At 39.5% G+C, this 25,134-nt stretch overlaps 1 protein-coding gene across 1 annotated transcript in view; it reads right to left on the reverse strand.

Moving 5' to 3' along the window:
• Positions 1–25,134, reverse strand: part of LOC128660625 (epidermal growth factor receptor) — a 374,881-nt gene that overhangs the window by 218,476 nt on the left and 131,271 nt on the right. The window contains exon 5 of the mRNA XM_053714556.1: positions 8,810–8,875. Within this exon, the coding sequence (XP_053570531.1) occupies positions 8,810–8,875 (66 nt within the window). The remainder of the gene's footprint in view (positions 1–8,809; positions 8,876–25,134) is intronic.

Below are 25,134 nucleotides of genomic sequence, written 5' to 3' on the forward strand. Positions count from 1 at the left end.
TCCCCTTTTTCCTTGTTCCTCTCTTTTCTACTTTTGAAGCAGATTGATAAAATATATAGTATATATAATTTAATATATGGATAATGCATTAAATATTGTTTAATGGAATGTCGGAGGAATTTCATCTCCAATTAAAAGGAAAACAATACTTAAGCATCTGAAAAAGATTAATGCTGATATTGCTTGTTTGCAAGAAATCAGACTCAGGGGTTGAACTAAACAAACTTAAATGTCAATGGGTTGGTGAGGATTGTGCAACTCCTGCAACGACTAGGAAAAAAGGGGTGGCGTTATTATTTAGTAAAAATCTGAATGATAGAATAATAGAAACTATTCAGGATGTAAATGCTCGGTATGCTATAGTCAAAATAGAAATCCATGACAGAATATGGACAATATGTAAAGTTTATGGTCCCAACAAATTAGACGCGGAATTTTGGGCACAACTGCAAGCAATTTTGAAAGACTTTCACGATACCCAACTAGTGATCACTGAGGATTTTAATTTGACCTCCAAATTTCCGATTGATAGGAAGTGTACATCTGGAAGGAATATGGACTATAGATTAAAGAAAGAAAGTAAGATTATACATGTTTTAAAAAAAATTTTTTAAATTGAATGATATTTGGAGATCACAGAATCCAGAGGCAAAGAGGTATACTTGTTTGTCGAAGTCACATAATTCATTATCAAGGATTGATTTAATATTAGTGTCTGATATCCTTCTTAATAAAGAACTAAAAGCAGAGATAAAAGATGTTACTATCTAAGATCAGGGGGTCATTTCTATTTTCCCAAATATAAGTATCAGAATCAGGGTTTTGTGACATGGATAAGAGGAAAATGGAAGGAGTTTTGTGGTTTAAATCAGGAGTACCAAAGTAAAATTGAAATTTTTTGGGAATCAGCAAAAGCTGTTTTAAGAGGGGAGATAATAAGCTATATGGCTAGATGGAAGAAAAAAAGGAAAGCAAGAGGAATACAACTTTCAAATCAATTAAATAATGCCTACAGTAAATTTCTTCAAAATTCTAAATTACCCGCAGAATTTTATAAAATGATGAATAATGATATCAGGCATATCTTAGTAAAGTTATATTTATTATTATTATATAGGAAAGGGAGATATGTCAAAGAATTTTACTAAAGCCACAACAATTTTAATTCATAAGAAAGGGAAAGACCCTGATCAAATGGATGCGTATAGACCAATCTCCTTGTTAAATCTAGACTACAAGATATTAGCTTCGATAATAGCAGAAAGATTAAAAGGAGTCTTAGGAGATCTAATCGATTCGGATCAAATAGGGTTTATGAACAATAGATGCTCATTGGTAAATATCAAGAAAGCCTGCATTATCATAGATTATTTCTGGAATAAAAAAGAAAAAGCAGAGGTGACAGATACACCAGTGATCACGATAGATGCAGAAAAAGCTTTTGATGCAGCAGAATGGGACAATCTTTTTACATCTTTAGAAAAATTTGGTTTCACAGGTAACGTAACAAACTATATTAAAACAATCTATAATAATCCCATTTTGATAATAGCAGTACATGGCTTAGAGTCTCCCAAAGTAGAGCTGGAAAGAGGGACTAGACAGGGATGTCCGCTATCAAACAATTAGCAATTAAAATACGGCAAATAATAGACGGGGCAGTGAGTATTGAAGAAAAAGTCCTGTTATATATGATGATGTATACATTTTTGTCAGACATACAAGTAAGAATATCCCAATATTGATGGAAATTATTCAAAACTTCAGTTTTTTTTCGGGGTATAAAGTAAACACTTTAAAAAATCCGAATTATTATGGTTAAAAAAAACACGAGATTCTAAATCCATTTAAAGTAGTCAATAATATTTTATACCTAGGTATATGGTTCAGTAGGAATCCAACATAATGGTATGAAGATAACTTTAAACCTGTCTTTCAAAAAATTTGTGATCATATAAGAATCTGGAAACATTTACCAATAGCATTAATGGGTAAAATGAATTTGGTTAAAATGATCTTATTTCCTAAAGTGCTTAATATCATACAAAATGTATGCTTCTTAATTAAGAAGAAAGATATATATGCTTTTAAACAAAGTATGATAGAACTGTTTTGGGGAGACAAAAGAAAGAAATATTCTTTGAAGAAACTTTCTCAAGCTAAAAAAGATGGCGGATTTGTACTACCAGATCTAGGGAAATATAATATTGTATGTCTAGTGAAACTTGCAGCCGAATGGTAAGTAGATGTTGAATATTATACCCCTAGGAAATTGGAGAATGAAGTAGTGAAACCGTTTGCTCTTAAAGTCCTTTTTCATACAGAGCGGAAAGATATGCCTTTAGAAATAAAAAAGATGTATTCAATGCAAGGCCTGGCAGAAATTTTGTAGGAGAATTGAGTTGAATTATGCAGTTTCGAAATTTAATATGATTACCGGGTCGCCGGTCTTTACTGAGGCCTTAAACTCGGAAGTATTTCATAGGTGGAAAAGTAAGGGCTTGATCTATATCATACAAATTTTTGATGATAGATTTATAATAAAACGTTTTGATGTCCTCAGCAAGGAATTTGGTCTTCGTAGAAAGGATTTTTACGCTTATCTCCAACTAAGGAGTTTAGCGAATAAACTTCGACAAGTAAATGGGGATGATTGGATCTGGTCTTTAATTATGGATATTTGGAACAGTTATAAAAAGGGGAACTATTCTATTAAGAACTGGTATTCCACATTAATAGATAAAAAGGTTAGAGACAATCTACAATACATAGATTTCAAATGGCATTTTAAAGGGCTTGTAGGAATTAACAGTGAAATAATTCAGTCAAGTATTTCTAGAGTTGAGAACGTAGTTAAATATAATTATTTTAGAGAGTCGCACTTAAAGGGACACTGAACCCAAATTTTTTATTTCGTGATTCAGATAGAGCATGCACTTTTAAGCGACTTTCTAATTTACTCCTATTATCAATTTTTCTTTGTTCACTTGCTATTATATTTGAAAAAGAAGGCATCTAAGCTTCTTTTTTGTTTCAGACTCTGGACAGCGCTTTTTTATTGGTGGATGAATTTATCCACCAATCAGCAAGAATAACCCAGGTTATTCACCAAAAATGGGCCGGCATCTAAACTTACATTCTTGCATTTCAAATAAAGATACCAAGAGAAGGAAGAAATTTTGATAATAGGAGTAAATTAGAAAGTTGCTTAAAATTGCATGCTCTATCTGAATCACAAAAGAAAAAATTGGGTTCAGTGTCCCTTTAAATATAGTGCACCAAATTTATCTGACCCCATCAGTGTTATCCAAATAGAGTAAAAAAAGTCGCTAATAAATGTATTAAATGTAATGGTGCCAGAGCAGATATACTACACTATTTTTGGGACTGCCCATATTTATATAGCCCAATTCTGGAATAAAATAAGCTATTTGACATCTAAAACTATTAGAAAGGACATCAAAATTGAATCAGAATATGTATTTTTTTTGCTCCCAAAAAATGCAAAACACAAAGAGGGAATGTTTATTGATTTTATCATTATAATAGCTACAGTAGATATCTGCTTCTGAAAAAATGGATTTCAACGAAAAAACCCTAAATAGTTGAATTTAAAAGAGAAGTAATGAATCAAATGATTCTTGAACACTGTGCTATTAATTTTGCACATAGCAAAGAGATTGAAAACATTTTTTAAAAAATGGGGTATCTTTATCAAATCACATCCCATTGAAACACAGAAAAAAATTATATATCCACTCAGCTCCTCAGAGTATGTAATGAATGCAATAATTAGAGGTGAATTCCCGTTGGTGTACTGATATATGCTGTATGTCCATGTATAGATAGTTGTTGAAGATGAGATTCTTAGGTTATATCCTATGAGTTTAGTTGGTTAGAGAGGAATAAGGTTGCCCTCTCCCTATCCTTCCCCTTTTTTTTTTTATTGTGTGTGTTTTTTCTGTTTGTTGTCTCAATCCTATTATTTAAATGGCCAAGTGTGTTTGTCCAAAGCTGTCATGCACAGTAGAGACAGCACAAGGACAAACACACCTGGCCTTACTTGACATGCTGTTTGCGGTGAAAGTGGGCGTGGCCGGACGGGAGCGTGATTGGGCATGGTCAGGGCGTGGCAGGGGGCGTGGCCGGGCACGGTTGGCGTGAGAGAGAGGGGAGAGAACTAGAAAGAGAGGGGGAGAGACAAAAAGAGATAGGAAAGAGCTAAAGAGAGGGGTAATAGCAGAAGAGAAGGGAAAGTGCAGAAGAGAGGGGGGGAGAGAGAGCAAAATAGAGGGGAAAGAGCAAAAGAGAGGGAAGAGAGAGAAAAAGAGAGGGGGGAGAGAGCAATAGAGAGGGGGAGAGAGGGAAAAAGAGAGGGGGAGAGAGAGCGTGCAAAAGAGGGGGGAGAAAAAGCAAAAGAGAGGGGGAGAGAGGGAGCAAAAGAGAGGGGGAGAGAGGGAGCAAAAGAGAGGGGGGAGAGAGAGAGCGCAAAAGAGAGGGGGAGAGAGAGCGCCCAAAAAAGGGGGGGAGAGAGAGCGCGCAAAAGAGAGAACACAAAAGAGAGGGAGGAGAGAGAGAGCGTAAAAGAGAGGGGGAGAGAGAGCAAAAGAGAGGGGGGAGAGAAAGCAAAAGAGAGGGCGAGAGAGAGCAAAAGAGAGGGGGGAGAGAGAGAGAGCAAAAGAGAGGTGGAGTGAGAAAGAGCGCAAAACAGAGGGGGAGAGAGCGCAAAAGAGAGGGGGATAGAGCACAAAAGAGAGGGGGAGAGAGAGCAAAAGAGAGGGGGGAGAGAGAGAGCAAAAGAGAGGGGGAGAGAGAGAGCCAAAGAGAGGTGGAGTGAGAGAGAGAGCGCAAAAGAGAGGGGGAGAGAGCACGAAAGAGAGGGGGAGAGAGCACAAAAGAGAGGGGGAGAGAGCACAAAAGAGAGGGGGAGACAGAGAGCAAGGGGTGGGACCACTGTACTGCAAAAAATGGCCCGTGTGAACGGGCTTTAGGACTAGTTAGTAATAAAACCCCAAAAAGGATTGTGTCATTTTATTTTATTTTTTATTTTTGTGGGTGTAAATACTATTTTCTTGGCTGTTTGTGTTCATGGATTCTTGCTATAATATGAATGTATAATATTAGCGATGTATAACCCGTGACTGATTAATGATCAATGTTTTCCTTGTTGGAATTAAATAAAGAAAAAGAAAAAAAAAAAAAAAAAGGTAAATGACAATTTCAATGTTGGCGTCTTTAAGTTCTAATGTGATTGTCTAAAAGAGATGAATGCAAGTGTCAGAAGCCAACCCATCCTTTGTAGTACGATGATATGTTATATGTTACAATGAGCAATGACTGCTTAATATTTTGGACATGCAGAAGGCCATGAACCCAAAGAAAATATTCTGACAGAAAACTTGAGGCACAAATAAACAATAGAGCATCTTAAGCGTTGATTGGTAACCGCTTTATATCTATGTGACTATGCATGCATTGCAGGACTACTAATTCCTAATCTAATGTTATGTAGTAGTCAGTGGAATTAATAAACATGATATTCCAAAATTCAGATAATAGGAGTTATACCCTATCTAATATTGCATAGTGGTGCTATGGGTGAGAAATTGAAATCAAGCAGTCCCCATGGTTAGAGATATAATTATGTAGGGTAACTAGAAAAGATCTAAACACACAGAATGCTCATTATCCATAATCACACATCAGGTGAGTCTACCTAGCATATAATGGTGAGAAAACCAAACAGCATATATTACAATATAAAATTAGCAACCAACAGGGTCACAACTGCAACATCACCATTAACTTTGCAGTAACACACAGTTCGCCTGTCTGGCTCAACTTGTCTCAAAGTGAACAGGAAGAAACTTCAAGTTCTTCTAGTGACAGTTGTGTGTCTATGTCCGTATTTGTAGGACTACACTATCGCACATAAACACATTGCCAGAAAGGAGTAAAGAGCTTAAGAGTCAAGGGCCTCTATTTACCAAAGTCTGGCGGACCTGATCCGACAGAGCAGATCAGGTCGGCCAGACCTCGCTGAATACAGAGAGCAATACGCTCTCCATATTCAGCATTGAACCAGCAGCTCACAAGAGCTGCTGGTGCATGCCACCCCCTGCAGACTCGCGGCCAATCAGCCACCAGCAGGGGGGTGTCAATCAACCCGATCATACTCAATCGGGTTGTATTCCGGCGATGTCTGTCCACCTGCTCAGAGCAGGCGGACAGGTTATGGAGCAGCGGTCTTTATGACCGCTGCTTCATAACTGCTGTTTCTGGCGAGCCTGCAGGCTTGCCAGAAACACAGGGCATCAAGCTCCATTTGGAGCATGATAGATAGGCCCCAATGTATTTTAAAGCGTAAGTATGACCACATACCAAAACTTGAAATCTTTTCCCCCCCCATATTTTAGCCAATACCAGCACGGGTTGTAAGAGAATAAAAGTGTTTATCAATGTTGACCCATTGAGTGCTACGCCGATATTGAAAAAGCGTGGCCACAATAATGATAGAAATTTCCAAACTGGAAAAGAAGGATGCACTTGGGGGCCTCTTTCCATGTCCTTGTATGCGTTAATGAACTCCACTAATAAGCAGCGTAGAAGTAGGTGAATGGAAGGCTTGCTGTGCTACTCAAAGTTCGTGAGAGTTTATTACTCCCTCCTCATTCGCCCAGGTGACGCAAGGCAGTAGGGAACAGGTTTTGCTCTTTCCCTTAGACCTGACTAGCATGCGATTAGTGTTGGATGATGTCTTGCAAGAAAGGCCGGGCTCCGTCAGCACTTGCATAAAGCTTGGTGGCGTACTGATGCTACCTGCTCTCTTGATATCCAAAATAGGGTTCGCTGCCGCCTGTTTCAGAACTGGCGCCAAATCTTCCCCAAAGTATTGCTGAGCTCTGCCATCGGAGGTCCGGGTTGTTTTTAGCTGAATTGACTCATTTAGATTTATTTGAGCATTGAGTAATGAGCGAGTCAAATAGAGGTAGGAATATTTTTGACAGTTCAGCAAGCACATTTTCACTGGAACGCTGCATGGCTGTAGCAAATGTGTGCGATAGTTACCGTCAGAACAGCAAGATAAATCTTTTATATTTCTTTAGTGTGCCTTCCGGGGTAGAAGAAATCTCTTTCCTTCTATTCGTTGTGAGTTTCCAGACAGCTTAATCTGTCAAGGGGGGCACGAATGGCAACAAATAATGGCAAATAACCAAAATCCTCCAAGTTTTTCTGCAGCGCAAGAGAAGCCTGCCACCATCTTAGAGAGCGGCCCAACCCGAAGTTAAGATATGCATTTTTAATTTAATGATAAATAATAACTGCCGCCTTTAAACGCTGTCTTTTTTTTTACGTAGCAGCTGCTACAGACAATGTGAAGCTGTGTTGCATGTTCCATTACACTAAATGAAAGGGCACTCATTGAGGACAAAGCGTGCATGTGCAGTTTGTCACAAAGGGAACTCCATGCACCGTCTATGTAAACAGTGAATTAGAAATGCTATTGTGATTTACTGTTTACGGATATCAAAGCCAGCAGGTGACTGACAGTAATTTCAAATAATAAAGTGTGGAAATAAATGTTGCCTATTCATATAAACTTTTTATTCATTATTATTATCAATTAAAAGCTTATGTTTAATACTGTCTATTGGGTATACAAGTCCTTTTCAAAGCAGCTTGTTGTGTACGCACATTGACTGGCAATTCACTGTTTACATTGACGTTGTACACAGTTCCACTGCAGATGAACTGTGCATATGTGGTTAAAGGGACAGTCAAATGTTATGGTTTTAAAAGATAGATCAGTGGTTGCCAACCGCGGTCCTCAAGGACCCCCAACAGTCCTGGTTTTCATTATAGCTGAACCAGTGCACAGGTGAAATAATCAGCTGATGGATGAGAGCAGGTTGGTTACAGATCAGCTGATTACTTCACCTGTGCACTGGTTTAGCTATAATGAAAACCAGGACTGTTGGGGGTCCTTGAGGACCGCGGTTGGCAACCACTGAGATAGATAATCCCTTTTTTACCCATTCCCCAGTTCTGAACAGAAAACATGGATATATTAATACACTTTTTACCTCTGTGATTACCTTGTTACTAAGCATCTTCTGACGGCCCCTGATCACATGACTTTATCTATTTACTTGCATTTAAGCCGATTAGTGCTGTGTTGTTAGAATCCACGGGCGTCAGCACAATGTTATCTATATGGCTCACATGAACTAGCTTACCCTGATGTGAAACGCAAATACAAAAGTATGTGATTATGAAGCTTTAGGGACTTAGAAGCAGACAGAAATGTAAAGGTTTAAAGGTTATAAAGTATGTTAATATAACCATGTTGGTTGTGCAAAGCTGGGGAATGGGTAGTAAAGGCACATTATAACAATTTCTGTGTTGACTGTCCCTTTAATCTTCATGGTTGGATTTGCAGATCCGGTTTTGCTCAAGAAAAAGGTATTTGTAAAAATATGCTGCAATGTAAACTTTCATGAATGAAAGTGCCCCTGTTTTTAATAGTATTTTTAAAAAAACGGCACTAAATGATGAAAGTTTACATTCCCTTTAAGTCCCCTAATTTTCTTTTAGGCTGCCTTTTCTAAAAATATACAATTTAGAATAAAATTAAAAACCTAAAGAATATATTAAATAGTTAATCAATATGTATAATTCTTATCATTTATTTGGATAGCGATGCAATTTTCCATAGCGTATGTATTCATTTTAGGTATGCATTAAAATGACTTGCATTGATCTTTTAATTTTTTTTAGGTAATATTATGTTCAATAAAGGTGGACTTACATGATTGGCAGTTTTCTGGGCCAGGTCCCCAACATGATCCATTGCAGGATGCGTCACATACTGTATCTGCAATATTGTTTGTGTCAGTTATAGAAGATGCATTACAATAGAATAAAAAACTAATGAAAAAATGTATTAAGTATTGTGTAAAAAATACTGCAAATATACACACACACGAGTTTTAGAATCTGTAAAAGTTCCAAGTAGAAATTAGGAGCACCGGTAGCGGGATATTTAAAAAATAAATTCCAAATTTTTCACAACCTAAATGATATTCCATTTAAAGGGACACTGAACCCAAAATTTTTCTTTTGTGATTCAGATAGAGCATGCAATTTTAAGCAACTTTCTAATTTACTCCCATTATCAATTTTTCTTTGTTCTCTTGCTATCTTTTTTTTTTAAAAAAGAAGGCATCTATGCTTTTTTTTGGTTCAGAACTCCGGACAGCACTTTTTTATTGGTAGATGAATGTATCCACCATTCAGCAAGAACAACCCAGGTTGTTCACCAAAAATGAGCCGGCATCTAAACTTACATTCTTGCATTTCAAATAAAGATACCAAGAGAATGGAGAAAATGTGATAATAGGAGTAAATTAGAAAGTTGCTACAAATGTCATACTCTATCTGAATCACGAAAGAAAATTTTTTGGTTCAGTTTCCCTTTAACTTATGCTTTTCAATAACATTTCAACCACAAGAACAGCCACTATACACACGTTTCAGGCAACTTTTCAAAGTATTCTGGCCTTTTCAAAAATTTTCACCCTGGACATGCTGAATACTAAATTTTGCCAATTTTGAGTAGCATTTCTTGGCTGTTTGCATGTTTTTTTTAATGGGAAAGGTAATGGCCCCTATTTAACAAATGTCTGTCGGACCTGATCCGACAGTGCGGATCAGGTCCGACAGACCTCGCTGAATGCGGAGAGCAATACGCTCTCCGTATTCAGCATTGCACCAGCAGCTCTTGTGAGCTGCTGGTGCAACACCGCCCCCTGCAGATTTGCGGCCAATTGCACGAGCAGGAGGTTTCAATCAACCCGATCGTACTCGATCGGGTTGAATTGCGGCGATGTCTGTCTGCCTGCTCAGAGCAGGCGCACAGGTTATGGAGCAGCGGTCTTTAGACCGCTGCTTCATAACTGGTGTTTCTGGCGAGTCTGCAGGCTCGCCAGAAACACGAGCCCTCAAGCTCCATCCAGAGCTTGATAAATGGGCCCTAATGGGTATGTTCAGTTTACAAATATTAAACTCAAATTTTTAAAATAAAAAGGTACAAATATGTTTAACAATTACACTTTTTGAACTACAAAACTTGTACACAAATTAAATATGACTATTATTATTGTATTGCATTATTCTAATTGATTATTATTATATTAATGATTCACATTTATTTCATTATAACATTACTTAAAATGGTGTGAAATTATTAATTGCACAAATGCATACATTGATATTAAGGGTTAAATTAAAAAGATCTACATTCAGACATACTAGGCATTGTACAGTATCTATGGCTTCTGTGAAAATCCTGTTAAGAAACCCATTTGAAAACCCTCTTTTTTTATGTGTTTAACTATCATTTACTGTTATATCGTTTTCTAGTTTCATCAGGCTTTATTCAAACAGCAACTTGTCTTATTAATTTAAATATTTTTTAAATATAAAATAAAAAAAATAATAAGATCCAAGGCAAGCTGTTATGCAATATTTATTTGTTCAAGTTCAAACTGATTAAAATAGAGACTAAAGTCTAAGTGCTCTGGGCAGACCTTCTGATGGGGGGGGGGGGTTCAGTAATCCTGAGTGGGTGTGGGTGATCTGAGTTTAATTTTGGACAGTCCTAGATTTTAATTAAAGACACCAGGACCTAATTTTGTTAACTTAGGCTTCCTTCCTTCCAAAAAAAAACCTTAACCAGCTACATACTAGACAAGGATGGGTTAGAGCAGTGGATAAACTAATTTGCAGATAGTTTTAATTGTCCACAATTAAAGGAACATGAAACCCAATTTTTTGTTTCATGATTCAGATAGAGCATTTAATTTTAAACAACTTTTCAATGAATTTCTATTATTAAATTTGATTCATTATCTTGGTATCCATTGCAGAAATAGCCAAAATGCACTGCTGGGAGCAAGCTGTACACATCAAGTGAGCCAATGACAAGAGGATATATGTGCAGCCACCAATCAGCAGCTAGTCCCCAGTTGTGAATTGCTGCCCCCGAGCTTCACTTTCAACAAAGGATAATAAATAATAATTATAGAAGTAAATTGGAAATTTGTTTAAAATTCTATGTTTTTCTGATTCCCAAAAGAGTTTCCAAGTAACTTTAAGAACATGTAGGTCTTTTGCAATACTGTACTAATATTTGCTGAATAAAACTATGCACATATAAAATATAACTTTAATGTTTATTTAACACAGATATAGGGCATTATGTGGTATTTAACACAGCTCAGTATCATTAAGAATAGCAATTTTAATTGAGAGAGTAGAATTGCATAGCGAGAGAGAGAGAGAGAGAGAGTACAAAGGGAGACAGAGAGGGGAAGTACAAGAGGAGAGAGAGGGGAAGTACAAGTGGAGAGAGAGGGGGAGTAAAGAGAGAGAGAGAGAGAGAGAGAGGGAGGTACAGAGAGAAAGAGGAGAGTACAAAAGGGGAGAGAGGGAGTACAAAGGGAGAGAAAGAGAGGGAGTACAAAGGGAGAGAGAGGAAGGGAGTACAAATAGAGAGCGAGAGAGAGGGGGGGAGTACAAATGGAGAGAGAGGGAGGGAGTACAAAGGGAGAGAGAGAGAGAAAGAGAAAGAGAGGGGGAGTACATAGGGGGAGAGAGAGGGAGTACAAAGGGAGAGAGAGTGAGGGAGTACAAAGGGGGGGTACAAAGGGAGAGAGAGAGAGGGAGTACAAAAGGAGAGAGAGAGAGAGAGAGAGAGGGTACAAAGGGAGATAAATAGGGAGTACAAAGGGAGAGAGAGGGAGGGAGCACAAAGGGAGAGAGAGGGAGTACAAAGGGACAGAGAGAGGGAGTACAAAGGGAGAGAGGGGGAGGTAGTACAAAGGAAGAGAGAGGGAGGGAGTACAAAGGTGGAGAGAGAGAGAGAGAGAGAGAGAGAGAGAGTACAAAGGGAGAGAGAGAGAGGGAGTACGAAAAGAGAGAGAGAGAGGGAGTACAAAGGGAGAGAGAGAGGGAGTACAAAGAGAGAGAGAGGGAGTACAAAGAGAGAGAGAGGGAACCTAAGGAAGACTTTAAATATTTTGGTATTTTAAATAAAGTTTATGCTAATATGTACCTTATTCGGATACCTTTACCACCCATTAACCTTTTATTAAAGTAGAAGATTGGAGAGATGCACTAGTGCAAATGTCCCATAGGGGGCGCTTCCTAAGCAATTCTACCACAATACAGAGAAAACAATAGACAACATACAAAAAACAAAAAAATGTATACAAATCAAAAGTCAAGGGGGGCGGAGCTAGCCAGCCTAGGAGATGGCTGCTTTCTGACTGAGCTCCTGAGCCCTATCTAAGTGGGAACGATACAGGCAATAGCCACCTAGCACTTTGAAGTCTCAAAAAGGCAGGGATGTGAGTATTAACAGCCCCTCCAAGATCCGGAGTAGCCAGCTTTAATTTACACAGAGGATCTGTACCCCTCAGACAACCTGCGCTCCACACACAGGCCTGCCCCGCACCGCACTGTGCTGGCGGCCGAGTCTGCTATCACCGGAGCCAAAGACCAGCAGTACTGAGGACAAGTTATAAGGCGATATCGATCGTTGGCCACAGAACCTTCTCCTACCTTGACGCCACAGCAGGATATCACACGGACCATTCCGCGATAGGCCGCAGCCTGCGCTATAGTTGTGTGCGCACTCGAGTTTGCAGCTCCAGCATCATCCGGCGAGATTTAAGGTGAGACCTCTGATGGGTTATAGGGAAGAAATGTGCCTGCTCCTATACACTGAATCACCAATATAAAAGCATATAACAGAGAGGCAGTTAAACTAGCTATCACAGCCTGCAGGCCTCAATATACTCCGTCATGAGAAGGGAACCCCTAAGGGAACCGTGTGCGGGGTGCGCTGTAAAAAGTTAATACGTGGTATTGGTATAAAAACAAACCATAAAGTTCATGTGAGTTGGTAGTGCTGAGTCTAGCACGTCTACAATCAACTCAAAGATACTGGCGGCAAATGCTCCTCTGGTCTTCGGAAAGGAGATATCTGTAATTAGGAATAAAAAAGAGAGGGCGCCACATAGGGTGATATTGTTGGATCAAAGTTCAACAGGGTAATTATTATCGTCGCTTACCGGAGAACGATGCACCGTATTGTAACCGGTGCTGACAGGCAGGCTAACACTTTCAGTGGTTAGCACACTGGGTGGCCTCCGGCAGGTTATACACAGCTGGTACTCAGCGTTCACTTGATTGATGTGCGTCTGTCCGGCTGCAGCTAGCGAGTCAGACACTGTGATGGATCAGACAATTTCGAACCTTTGTCAGAGAGGAAGCACTGCAGTGGATCGAACACTTTGACACCTTAACCAGGAAGGCTCAAAAGAGAACAAAGGACAACTTCCGTATATAAAATAAATGAATTTTATTCCATACAAACTGCTACGCGTTTCTAGACCTACACCGGTCTTTTCATCAGGCATACATCCATTGTTTGTATGCCTGATGAAAAGACCGGTGTAGGTCTAGAAACGCGTAGCAGTTTGTATGGAATAAAATTCATTTATTTTATATACGGAAGTTGTCCTTTGTTCTCTTTTGAGCCTTCCTGGTTAAGGTGTCAAAGTGTTCGATCCACTGCAGTGCTTCCTCTCTGACAAAGGTTCGAAATTGTCTGATCCATCACAGTGTCTGACTCGCTAGCTGCAGCCGGACAGACGCACATCAATCAAGTGAACGCTGAGTACCAGCTGTGTATAACCTGCCGGAGGCCACCCAGTGTGCTAACCACTGAAAGTGTTAGCCTGCCTGTCAGCACCGGTTACAATACGGTGCATCGTTCTCCGGTAAGCGACGATAATAATTACCCTGTTGAACTTTGATCCAACAATATCACCCTATGTGGCGCCCTCTCTTTTTTATTCCTCAATATACTCCACCTTTCAGCTAGACAATGCAAACGTTTGCCTGAAGCAGAATGGCGACCATATGCTAACATTTAATCTAAAGCTACTATACACCTACCATTACTAGTACGTTTTATTGGCAGTGACCCCTTCAACACTGCTTATTGAAGCCATGCTCTACAGCACAGTCACTAACAAATAATGTGACCTCTAACCAAAATTAAAAATCCTCTGCATAACTTTACAGATACAAAGGTGTTAAAGTGATCTGACACCTCCTGATAACACTCACAATGTCACCAAAGAAGGGCAGTAAATCCTCCAAAAATGCAAAGCTTTTAAAGACTCGTACTCACACAGTAAGCAACTTTTTTTAAGACTTTAGAAGCCAGAGCAGCTAATAATACCAATGAGGAACTGCTGCCTGATCAGGGGTCGATTCAAAGCTCCTCAGACTCTGAAAGTGAACAAACGCATGACAACATCACTATTCCTACTGCCCTATTTAATTCATTACCGTCAAAAAAAGATTTCTCTCTCCTTGTGTCCCAAGTTAAGCAGTGTATCAAAGATGAGATTTCAGATCTCAAGAAAGACATCTCAGAGATAGGTCATAGAGTGGAATCACTTGAAAGCACGCAAGATTTACATGCAGAAGATATCGCTGACCTTCATATTACTATACAAAAGCAGGATGCAACTATCACTGAACTTGAGGACAAAATGGACGATGCGGAAAATCGGAGCAGACATCATAATATCAGACTGAGGGGTATCCCTGAAGCCATACCACCGGCAGACATAGAGCAATACCTACAGGACTTCTTCAGTTCCTTAAAAAAAGAGGAGAACCCCTCTACAATTGGCATTGATAGAGCACACAGAGCCCTGCAACCCAAACCTCTGGCAGGCCAGCCACCAAGGGATGCCATAGCCCGTATCACCAACTTTCAGGCTAAAGAGGAGCTGATGAGATTAGCCAGGGAGCAGCAGCCTATCAGATATGAGAATGCAGAAATACAAATGAATGCAGACTTGTCGCAGAGAACACTCACAAAACGGAGGGAACTAAAACCACTAACACTACTTTTAAGAAAAGAGAAAATTCCGTACAGGTGTGGGTTCCCTTTCCATCTGATCATCCTATGGAGGGGCAAACGCCTCATTTGCAAGTCCACTCAGGACATACCATCCGTCTGTAAGGAAATGGTCATCTCTCCCCCTCAGGTAGAAGAACCAGCATTACCCCAAGAGGCTCACTCTGGCTTGGGAAAGCCTCGTCCACTCCCCCAGAGGAGAGAATGGAAGCATATTCCTCAAAAGAGAGCGCGAATAACATCTCTGCCCTCGCCCAAGTTGCCTGAGGAGGTGGGGTAAATACAGCATAGAACTTCCACACCTACTTGTCCACTTCTCGGATCGACATATACTTGAAACACTATAAATAAGAAACAGCCTTTATTCCTACTTAGGCTCCACTCTTTTGGATGCAGTCTAACCCACTTGCTCCAGGGCCTCCAATGGGGTAATTGTAAGACACCAATATGTCATACATTTCTACTGGTAGTAGATATGACTCACTGTAAGTTAAGAAGTACCCAGTGATGGGATATGATACTTCAAAGGTTAAAAGTTATTTGTTAACAATTGTTGACTTTTATTTCTTGTTCTCACTTAGTTGGGAGAATTTCTCCTACAAGATTGTGTTATGTTCTTTAATTGTATTCCAAAAGATGTATTCTTTGTAACATCTGTTTTACTTCCTTCACCTATTTCCTTTTCTTTTTCTTTTCTTTCTCTCCTTCTTCTACCCTCTCTAGCTGAACACTTGCCATCATATGTTACCATGTCAATAGATAGACTGTGTTGTTCTTCAGCAGCCTTGAAAATATCCACTGACACAAATTTTGACTGATGTGTAGTTCTTCACCACGGATTTTAGCCATTTTCACACAAAACACTAAGGACTAGATTTGGAGTTCGGCGGTAGCCGTCAAAACCAGCGTTAGAGGCTCCTAACGCTGGTTTTGGCCGCCCGCTGGTATTTGGAGTCAGTGATTAAAGGGTCTAACGCTCACTTTTCAGCCGCGACTTTTCTATACCGCAGATCCCCCTACGCCATTTGCGTATCCTATCCTTTCAATGGGATCTTTCTAACGCTGGTATTTAGAGTCGTTTCTGAAGTGAGCGTTAGAGCTCTAACGACAAGATTCCAGCCGCCTGAAAATAGCAGGAGTTAAGAGCTTTCTGGCTAACGCCGGTTTATAAAGCTCTTAACTACTGTACCCTAAAGTACACTAACACCCATAAACTACCTATGTACCCCTAAACCGAGGTCCCCCCACACCGCCGCCACTCGATTAAAATTTTTAACCCCTAATCTGCCGACCGCCACCTACGTTATACTTATGTACCCCTAATCTGCTGCCCCTAACCCCGCCGACCCCTGTATTACATTTATTAACCCCTAACTTGCCCCCCACAACGTCGCCGCCAGCTACTTAAAATAATTAACCCCTAATCTTCCGACCGCAAATCGCCGCCACCTACGTTATCCCTATGTACCCCTAATCTGCTGCCCTAACATCGCCGACCCCTATATTATATTTATTAACCCCTAATCTGCCCCCCTCAACGTCGCCGACACCTGCCTACACTTATTAACCCCTAATCTGCCGAGCGGACCTGAGCGCTACTATAATAAATGTATTAACCCCTAATCCGCCTCACTAACCCTATCATAAATAGTATTAACCCCTAATCTGCCCTCCCTAACATCGCCGACACCTAACTTCAATTATTAACCCCTAATCTGCCGACCGGAGCTCACCGCTATTCTAATAAATGTATTAACCCCTAAAGCTAAGTCTAACCCTAACACTAACACCCCCCTAAGTTAAATATAATTTTTATCTAACAAAATAAATTAACTCTTATTAAATAAATTATTCCTATTTAAAGCTAAATACTTACCTGTAAAATAAATCCTAATATAGCTACAATATAAATTATAATTACATTATAGCTATTTTAGGATTAATATTTATTTTACAGGCAACTTTGTTATTATTTTAACCAGGTACAATAGCTATTAAATAGTTAAGAACTATTTAATAGTTACCTAGTTAAAATAATAACAAATTTACCTGTAAAATAAATCCTAACCTAAAATATAATTAAACCTAACACTACCCTATCAATAAATTAATTAAATAAACTACCTACAATTACCTACAATTAACCTAACACTACACTATCAATAAATTAATTAAACACAATTCCTACAAATAAATACAATTAAATAAACTAGCTAAAGTACAAAAAATAAAAAAGAACTAAGTTACAGAAAATAAAAAAATATTTACAAACATAAGAAAAATATTACAACAATTTTAAACTAATTACACCTACTCTAAGCCCCCTAATAAAATAACAAAGCCCCCCAAAATAAAAAATTCCCTACCCTATTCTAAATTAAAAAAGTTACAAGCTCTTTTACCTTACCAGCCCTGAACAGGGCCCTTTGCGGGGCATGCCCCAAGAATTTCAGCTCTTTTGCCTGTAAAAGAATAAATACAATACCCCCCCCCCCAACATTACAACCCACCACCCACATACCCCTAATCTAACCCAAACCCCCCTTAAATAAACCTAACACTAAGCCCCTGAAGATCTTCCTACCTTGTCTTCACCATACCAGGTTCACCGATCCGTCCTGAAGAGCTCCTCCGATGTCCTGATCCAAGCCCAAGCGGGGGCTGAAGAGGTCCATGATCCGGTCAAAGTCTTCATCCAAGCGGGGCAGAAGAGGATCTTCCATCCGATTGAAGTCATCATCCAGGCGGCATCTTCTATGGTCTTCCATCCGGAGCGAAGCGGCAGGATCCTGAAGACCTCCAGCGCGGAACATCCATCCGGACCGCCGACTGAACGACGAATGACTGTTCCTTTAAGGGACGTCATCCAAGATGGCGTCCCTCGAATTCCGATTGGCTGATAGGATTCTATCAGCCAATCGGAATTAAGGTAGGAATTTTCTGATTGGCTGATGGAATCAGCCAATCAGAATCAAGTTCAATCCGATTGGCTGATCCAATCAGCCAATCAGATTGAGCTCGCATTCTATTGGCTGTTCCGATCAGCCAATAGAATGCGAGCTCAATCTGATTGGCTGATTGGATCGGCCAATCGGATTGAACTTGATTCTGATTGGCTGATTCCATCAGCCAATCAGAAAATTCCTACCTTAATTCCGATTGGCTGATAGAATCCTATCAGCCAATCGGAATTCGAGGGACGCCATCTTGGATGACGTCCCTTAAAGGAACAGTCATTCGTCGTTCAGTCGTCGGTCCGGATGGATGTTCCACGCTGGAGGTCTTCAGGATCCTGCCGCTTCACTCCGGATGGAAGACCATAGAAGATGCCGCCTGGATGATGACTTCAATCGGATGGAAGATCCTCTTCTGCCCCGCTTGGATGAAGACTTTGACCGGATCATGGACCTCTTCAGCCCCCGCTTGGGCTTGGATCAGGACATCGGAGGAGCTCTTCAGGACGGATCGGTGAACCTGGTATGGTGAAGACAAGGTAGGAAGATCTTCAGGGGCTTAGTGTTAGGTTTATTTAAGGGGGGTTTGGGTTAGATTAGGGGTATGTGGGTGGTGGGTTGTAATGTTGGGGGGGGGGTATTGTATTTATTCTTTTACAGGCAAAAGAGCTGAAATTCTTGGGGCATGCCCCGCAAAGGGCCCTGTTCAGGGCTGGTAAGGTAAAAGAGCTTGTAACTTTTTTAATTTAGAATAGGGTAGGGAATTTTTTATTTTGGGGGGCTTTGTTATTTTATTAGGGGGCTTAGAGTAGGTGTAATTAGTTTAAAATTGTTGTAATATTTTTATTATGTTTGTAAATATTTTTTTATTTTCTGTAACTTAGTTCTTTTTTATTTTTTGTACTTTAGCTAGTTTATTTAATTGTATTTATTTGTAGGAATTGTATTTAATTAATTTATTGATAGTGTAGTGTTAGGTTAATTGTAGGTAATTGTAGGTAGTTTATTTAATTATTTTATTGATAGGGTAGTGTTAGGTTTAATTATATCTTAGGTTAGGATTTATTTTACAGGTAAATTTGTTATTATTTTAACTAGGTAACTATTAAATAGTTCTTAACTATTTAATAGCTATTGTACCTGGTTAAAATAATTACCAAGTTGCCTGTAAAATAAATATTAATCCTAAAATAGCTATAATGTAATTATAATTTATATTGTAGCTATATTAGGATTTATTTTACAGGTAAGTATTTAGCTTTAAATAGGAATCATTTATTTAATAAGAGTTAATTTATTTCGTTAGATAAAAATTATATTTAACTTAGGGGGGTGTTAGTGTTAGGGTTAGACTTAGCTTTAGGGGTTAATACATTTATTAGAATAGCGGTGAGCTCCGGTCGGCAGATTAGGGGTTAATAATTGAAGTTAGGTGTCGGCGATGTTAGGGAGGGCAGATTAGGGGTTAATACTATTTATGATAGGGTTAGTGAGGCGGGTTAGGGGTTCATAACTTTATTATAGTAGCGCTCAGGTCCGCTCGGCAGATTAGGGGTTAATAAGTGTAGGCAGGTGTCGGCGACGTTGAGGGGGGCAGATTAGGGGTTAATAAATATAATATAGGGGTCGGCGATGTTAGGGCAGCAGATTAGGGGTACATAGGGATAACGTAGGTGGCGGCGGTTTACGGAGCAGCAGATTAGGGGTTAAAAAAAATATGCAGGTGTCAGCGATAGCGGGGGCGGCAGATTAGGGGTTAATAAGTGTAAGGGTAGGGGTGTTTAGACTCGGGGTACATGTTAGAGTGTTAGGTGCAGACGTAGGAAGTGTTTCCCCATAGGAAACAATGGGGCTGCGTTAGGAGCTGAACGCTGCTTTTTTGCAGGTGTTAGGTTTTTTTTCAGCTCAAACAGTCCCATTGTTTCCTATGGGAGAATCGTGCACGAGCACGTTTTGGAGGCCGGCCGCGTCCGTAAGCAACTCTGGTATCGAGAGTTGCATTTGCGGTAAAAATGCTCTACGCTCCTTTTTTGGAGCCTAACGCAGCATTTGTTTGAACTCTCGATACCAGAGTTAATTTTATGGTGCGGCCAGAAAAAAGCCCGCGGAGCGTTAACAGCCCTTTTACCGCTGAACTCCAAATCTAGGCCTAAGGGACTTAACTGCCCTAACAAAAGGAAAATAGCCATACTAGATTTATACAAAAGAGGAGGGCATATCCTGATGCTACAGGAAACCCACTTTAAAGGGAAAAACATTCCCAAATATTTCTCCCCGCATTATCCCCAACACTTCCACAGTACCAACCCAAAAATTAATGGAGTCAGTATCCTAATCCACAAGTCTGAACCATTCACTAAAATGCTAATTAGCATAGATAAGGATGGCAGATATTTATGTCTAAAGGGCCTCTTATACGGTAAACCAGTAACCCTGGTAAATCTATACGCCCCCAACTCACACCAGGATAAGTTCAGCGCCACAATAACGGATTCTATCCTCAAAGACGCCAAGGGCTCCCTAATAGTATCAGGAGACCTAAATCTTCCATTAGACCCCACAATCGACTGCTCATACCCTAGTATTAGAGCAAAAATCCCAAACCGCAACTACATCTGGCAAAAATTCAAGCTTCTTGTGTTACATGACACCTGGAGATATTATAATCCCCAAAAATCAGATTTCACTTTCTTTTCACACCCCAATTGTAGTTACTCCAGGTTAGACTACATTTTAGTAGACCACCTTGTCCTTTCCCATTCCAAACACTCTTATATCAGCCACACATTGTGGTCAGACCACTCTTTAGTAGCATGTGTTATTAGATGGCCGTCAGCCCCTTTACGAGACTTTCATTGGCGATTAGATGACTCTCTATTGCTAGATCCTGCACAGATAGAGCTCTTCTCGGAACATATAAAAACATATTTTTCCCTCAATAATACCCCAGATGTGGATGTGGCAACCCTCTGGGAAGCCCATAAAAGCACTATAAGGGGCGAGTTAATTAAAGCGGCTGCTCAAATTAAAAAAAAAACAGGGAGGAATTAGAGGGTTTGGCTGCGGAAATCACTCATTTAGACTTTGAACATAAATCTAATCCTAACGACAATGCGATACTAGAACAACTTACACTTAAAAGAAAGAAAATGAACTCAATATTACATATTAAAACTCAAAGACAGCAGCTCTACATACAACAAACCTTCTATAGAGAAGGTAATAAGTCAGGTAGAATGCTAGCTAGAGCCTTGAAGAGACAGCAACAAAAAAACTACATCCATTCCATTAAATCCTCCAATGATAAACATTTAGAAGATACTAAATCTATAGCTAAAGAGTTTAGGGAGTTTTATTACAAACTCTATAACCTCTTCCCTCATAGAGATCACGAGACTCACGCACTTCTTTGTAATCAATACTTAGATAAAATACCAATCCCAAAGCTAACTCCAGAGCAATGCAATCTCTTAGAAAGCCAGATAAAGCCATCCAAAATTCAAGAGGCGATAAAACACCTAAAACCTAATAAAGCACCAGGGCCCGATGGCTTCACAGGTCTTTATTACAAAACATTTTCTGCACTTTTGATACCATACCTCACAACCTTATTTAACTCTACCCCAGACATGCTCCCATTCCCAGACACTATGTTACAAGCTAACATCACAGTCTTAGCCAAGCCTGGAAAGCCCCCAACCACCCCAGCGAACTTTAGGCCGATTTCACTGCTGAATGTAGATCTGAAGCTTTATGCAAAAATTTTAGCTACACGCCTTAATTCTATCCTACCTACCATAATACACCAAGACCAGGTTTGGTTTGTCCCTTACAGAGAAGCACGAGACAACACTGTTAAAATCCTCAACCTACTAGACTACACAACACAATCTAAGACACCGACTATATTTTTATCCACTGACGCCGAAAAGGCTTTTGACCGACTCGACTGGACATACCTATCTAAGACACTACAACATTTCCACTTCCCTGACCCCTTTATTCGGAAAATTTTTGCTCTCTATTCCAACCCCGCAGCACAAGTAAAAATTAACGGCACTCTCTCGGACCAGTTTGAAATCAGAAATGGTTCCAGGCAGGGCTGCCCATTATCCCCACTCCTTTTCATTCTCTCCCTGGAACCATTAGCCATCAAAATTAGGTTAAATAACCAAATCAAATGGATTACTATCGCAAACCAAACACACAAATTAGCCATATTCGCAGACGACATACTCCTGACACTGACAGACCCCACCCTTTCCCTACAACAAACCATTACCGAGCTGGCACAATTTGGGACAGTATCAAATTTCCTAGTGAACATGTCCAAATCAGAATATTTGCCCGTAAATCTTTCAAATAGTTCCCTTAACACTTTAAAATCAATATGCCCCCTTAAACAACAAACTAAATATCTAAAATACCTTGGCATTCATATAACTCCAAATCCGACTTACGTAAGTATAATTATGGTACATTAATTGCCGAATTGCAAGCTCTAACCTCCTCCTGGCTCCCAAAAAATATTTCCTGGTTGAGTAGAATTCAGGCTACAAAAATGACTCTCCTCTCAAAAATCCTGTACATCCTCCAGACTGTCCCAATCCCAGGCATCCAAAAAGACCTAGTTACCTTGCAAAAGATCATAAACAATTACATCTGGCAGCGAAGACCACCACAAATTCACAAAAACTTTTCAAGCTTCCAGAAGAAGGAGGCCTGGGAGTCCCTCATCTTCACTCTTATAAACTCGCTATATCCCTACAAAGAATCTCAGAATGGGCGAACGCAGATAAGTCTACCTACAAAAGCTGGGTACAAATAGAAACGGAGCTAGCCACCACTTGTCACTTAAACACTATAAGCTGGAACCCTACCTTTTTCAATAGGCATTCCATATCCCCCTCATCCATTACTAACGAGACTTGGTCAGACTGGAGGCTCATATGTAAAAAGGCAAATAAAATATCCTCTAGATACTCCCCCCCTCACTCCTATATTGAATAACCTAGAATTTAGTCCAGGCATGTCCCCAGAACATAACATTAGTTCAGATCACACACATTCACTACCCGTATACTTGATATTGGATGACAATGGGAATATAAAAACTAAACCTCAGCTTGACACACTAGGCCTCCCTTTCCTTTCATCCTGGTTTCGCACACATCAAATGAGACACTACATAAGCACACACAAGTATAAGAAAGACCTAGTTCGTCCACTTACGACTTTTGAACAGCTCTGCATATCTACACAAAAACCAAAGGGAATAATTTCCAAATTATACAAACTCACCTTATCAAACACTTTCCCTAACCTTCCTTCATACACTAAAAGGTGGGATAATGAACTCAACACGACCACGTCCACCAAAACTTGGTCTTGTAGATTTAATAACCTCTCTCACTCAGTGCATTCATCACAGGCAAAAGAAACTAACATTAAAATCATGATGAGGTGGTACTAAACGCCAGCCAGATTAAAATTTATTTTTAAGAAGTCCCCAAGTTCTTGCTGGAGAGGCTGCCTACAGGAGGGTCATTTGTCTCACATTTGGTGGGAATGCGACTTCATCAAACCATACTGGTCAGACATATTCCAGAACATTAATACAATTCTAGGAACACAAATACCACCTAGTCCAGATGTAATTATGTTAACATCACATGCAAGATAAGGAAACATTTGTTCCACATCCTGCTGAATGCAGCTAATCAACTTCTCCCTAGAAAGTGGAAATCAACACGTACTCCTAGTTTATCAGAATGGAAAAATCTTGTGGAAACAAATCTGATCTTAGAGAGGCTTTATTATTTTAAACTAGGCCAATTGACTATGTACCATGATATGCTGTTCTTGTGGGAATCCTTCACACACAGTGATAAATGTAAGCAGAATTTTAGATCTAGTCAATAATACCCTTCCCTCTTTCTTAAGCTAGAAAGGCATTTTACAAAAAAAAAAAAAAACATACACTTAGACAACACAGCAACTAATAATTGCAATGTTCTATTTCTTTTTGTCCTTATCTCTTTCTTTCTTTTCTCAATTCTTTTTCATCCCTGCTTCTTCTTTTCTTTTGTTGGTTGGTTATTTTTTGAGTGAACTCAAACTAAGTATCTTTGTTATATCTCTAAGTTTTGGAAGATAACTAATAAGATATTGAGTGCTCATATTTTGGACATTCACCCAGAAATAGTGAAACTATAAACAAATAGATGCTCTCACCCCGATGTCAATTGGGAAGAAATATACGATATCCGTTTCTTTCAGAGACTTACAGCTTCCCAAATCTCAGCACGTATGTGAAGGACCTAATAGCCTGAGACATCTGTTTAGAGCCTCATGAACTCCCATTTATGAGATATGTGTATGTGCAATTGTTAATTCAATGGTTAACAGTTTACTTATATGTTATTAATGTTGTAAGATTACTAACTGAATAAAAAAAAAAAAATTAAAAAAAAAAAATCTAAAGTCAAAAAATATCCAATCTAGAGGCAGCACTCTGTCAAAGGATGGTCGGATCCTGGTGAAAGATGATCTGTAAAAGAAAGGACACAGAGGAGCCACAATGACCTAGTACCACCAACACAAGTAAAATAGGTAGCAAAACAAATGGTTACTCACAAACGTGATGCACCCTATGGTGCTAATGAGACAGGCTGGAACTTCACAGTAGTCCAGCTCACTGTATGGGAACAGGCTGTAATCCAAAACACTAAAGTTCCAAGGGGGTCACCATCAAGCATCTATTAGGAAATATAAAACGGACCACCATAGCCTAGTACAGTATGGTAAGGCAGAATTGTAAGATATAGATACACTTACAAAATTGAAAGCACCTCCAGGTGCAATACAGGCACACTGGGACTTCTCAGCCGCCCAGCAGACTGAGCTCCACTGCCCAACAGGTAACAATCCCAGATCCAAGGTTTAAGGTGATAGAATCAAAACCACAGCAGCAAGTGTATATAATAAAAACAGTTTTTTTATTAAAAGCAACACATTTCTCAGCCTCTATAGGGCTGTTTTCTCAGGCTTTTGTATCTACAATATCGGCCGATTATCTAAAAATCTACTTAAAATCTGGAACATCACTATTTTGATATAGCAATAGGAAACATTACCAGACAGAGGGATATTACTTTTATGAAGATTGCAGTTTCA

Source organism: Bombina bombina, chromosome 5, assembly GCF_027579735.1.
Source record: "Bombina bombina isolate aBomBom1 chromosome 5, aBomBom1.pri, whole genome shotgun sequence".
Lineage (NCBI taxonomy): Eukaryota > Metazoa > Chordata > Amphibia > Anura > Bombinatoridae > Bombina > Bombina bombina.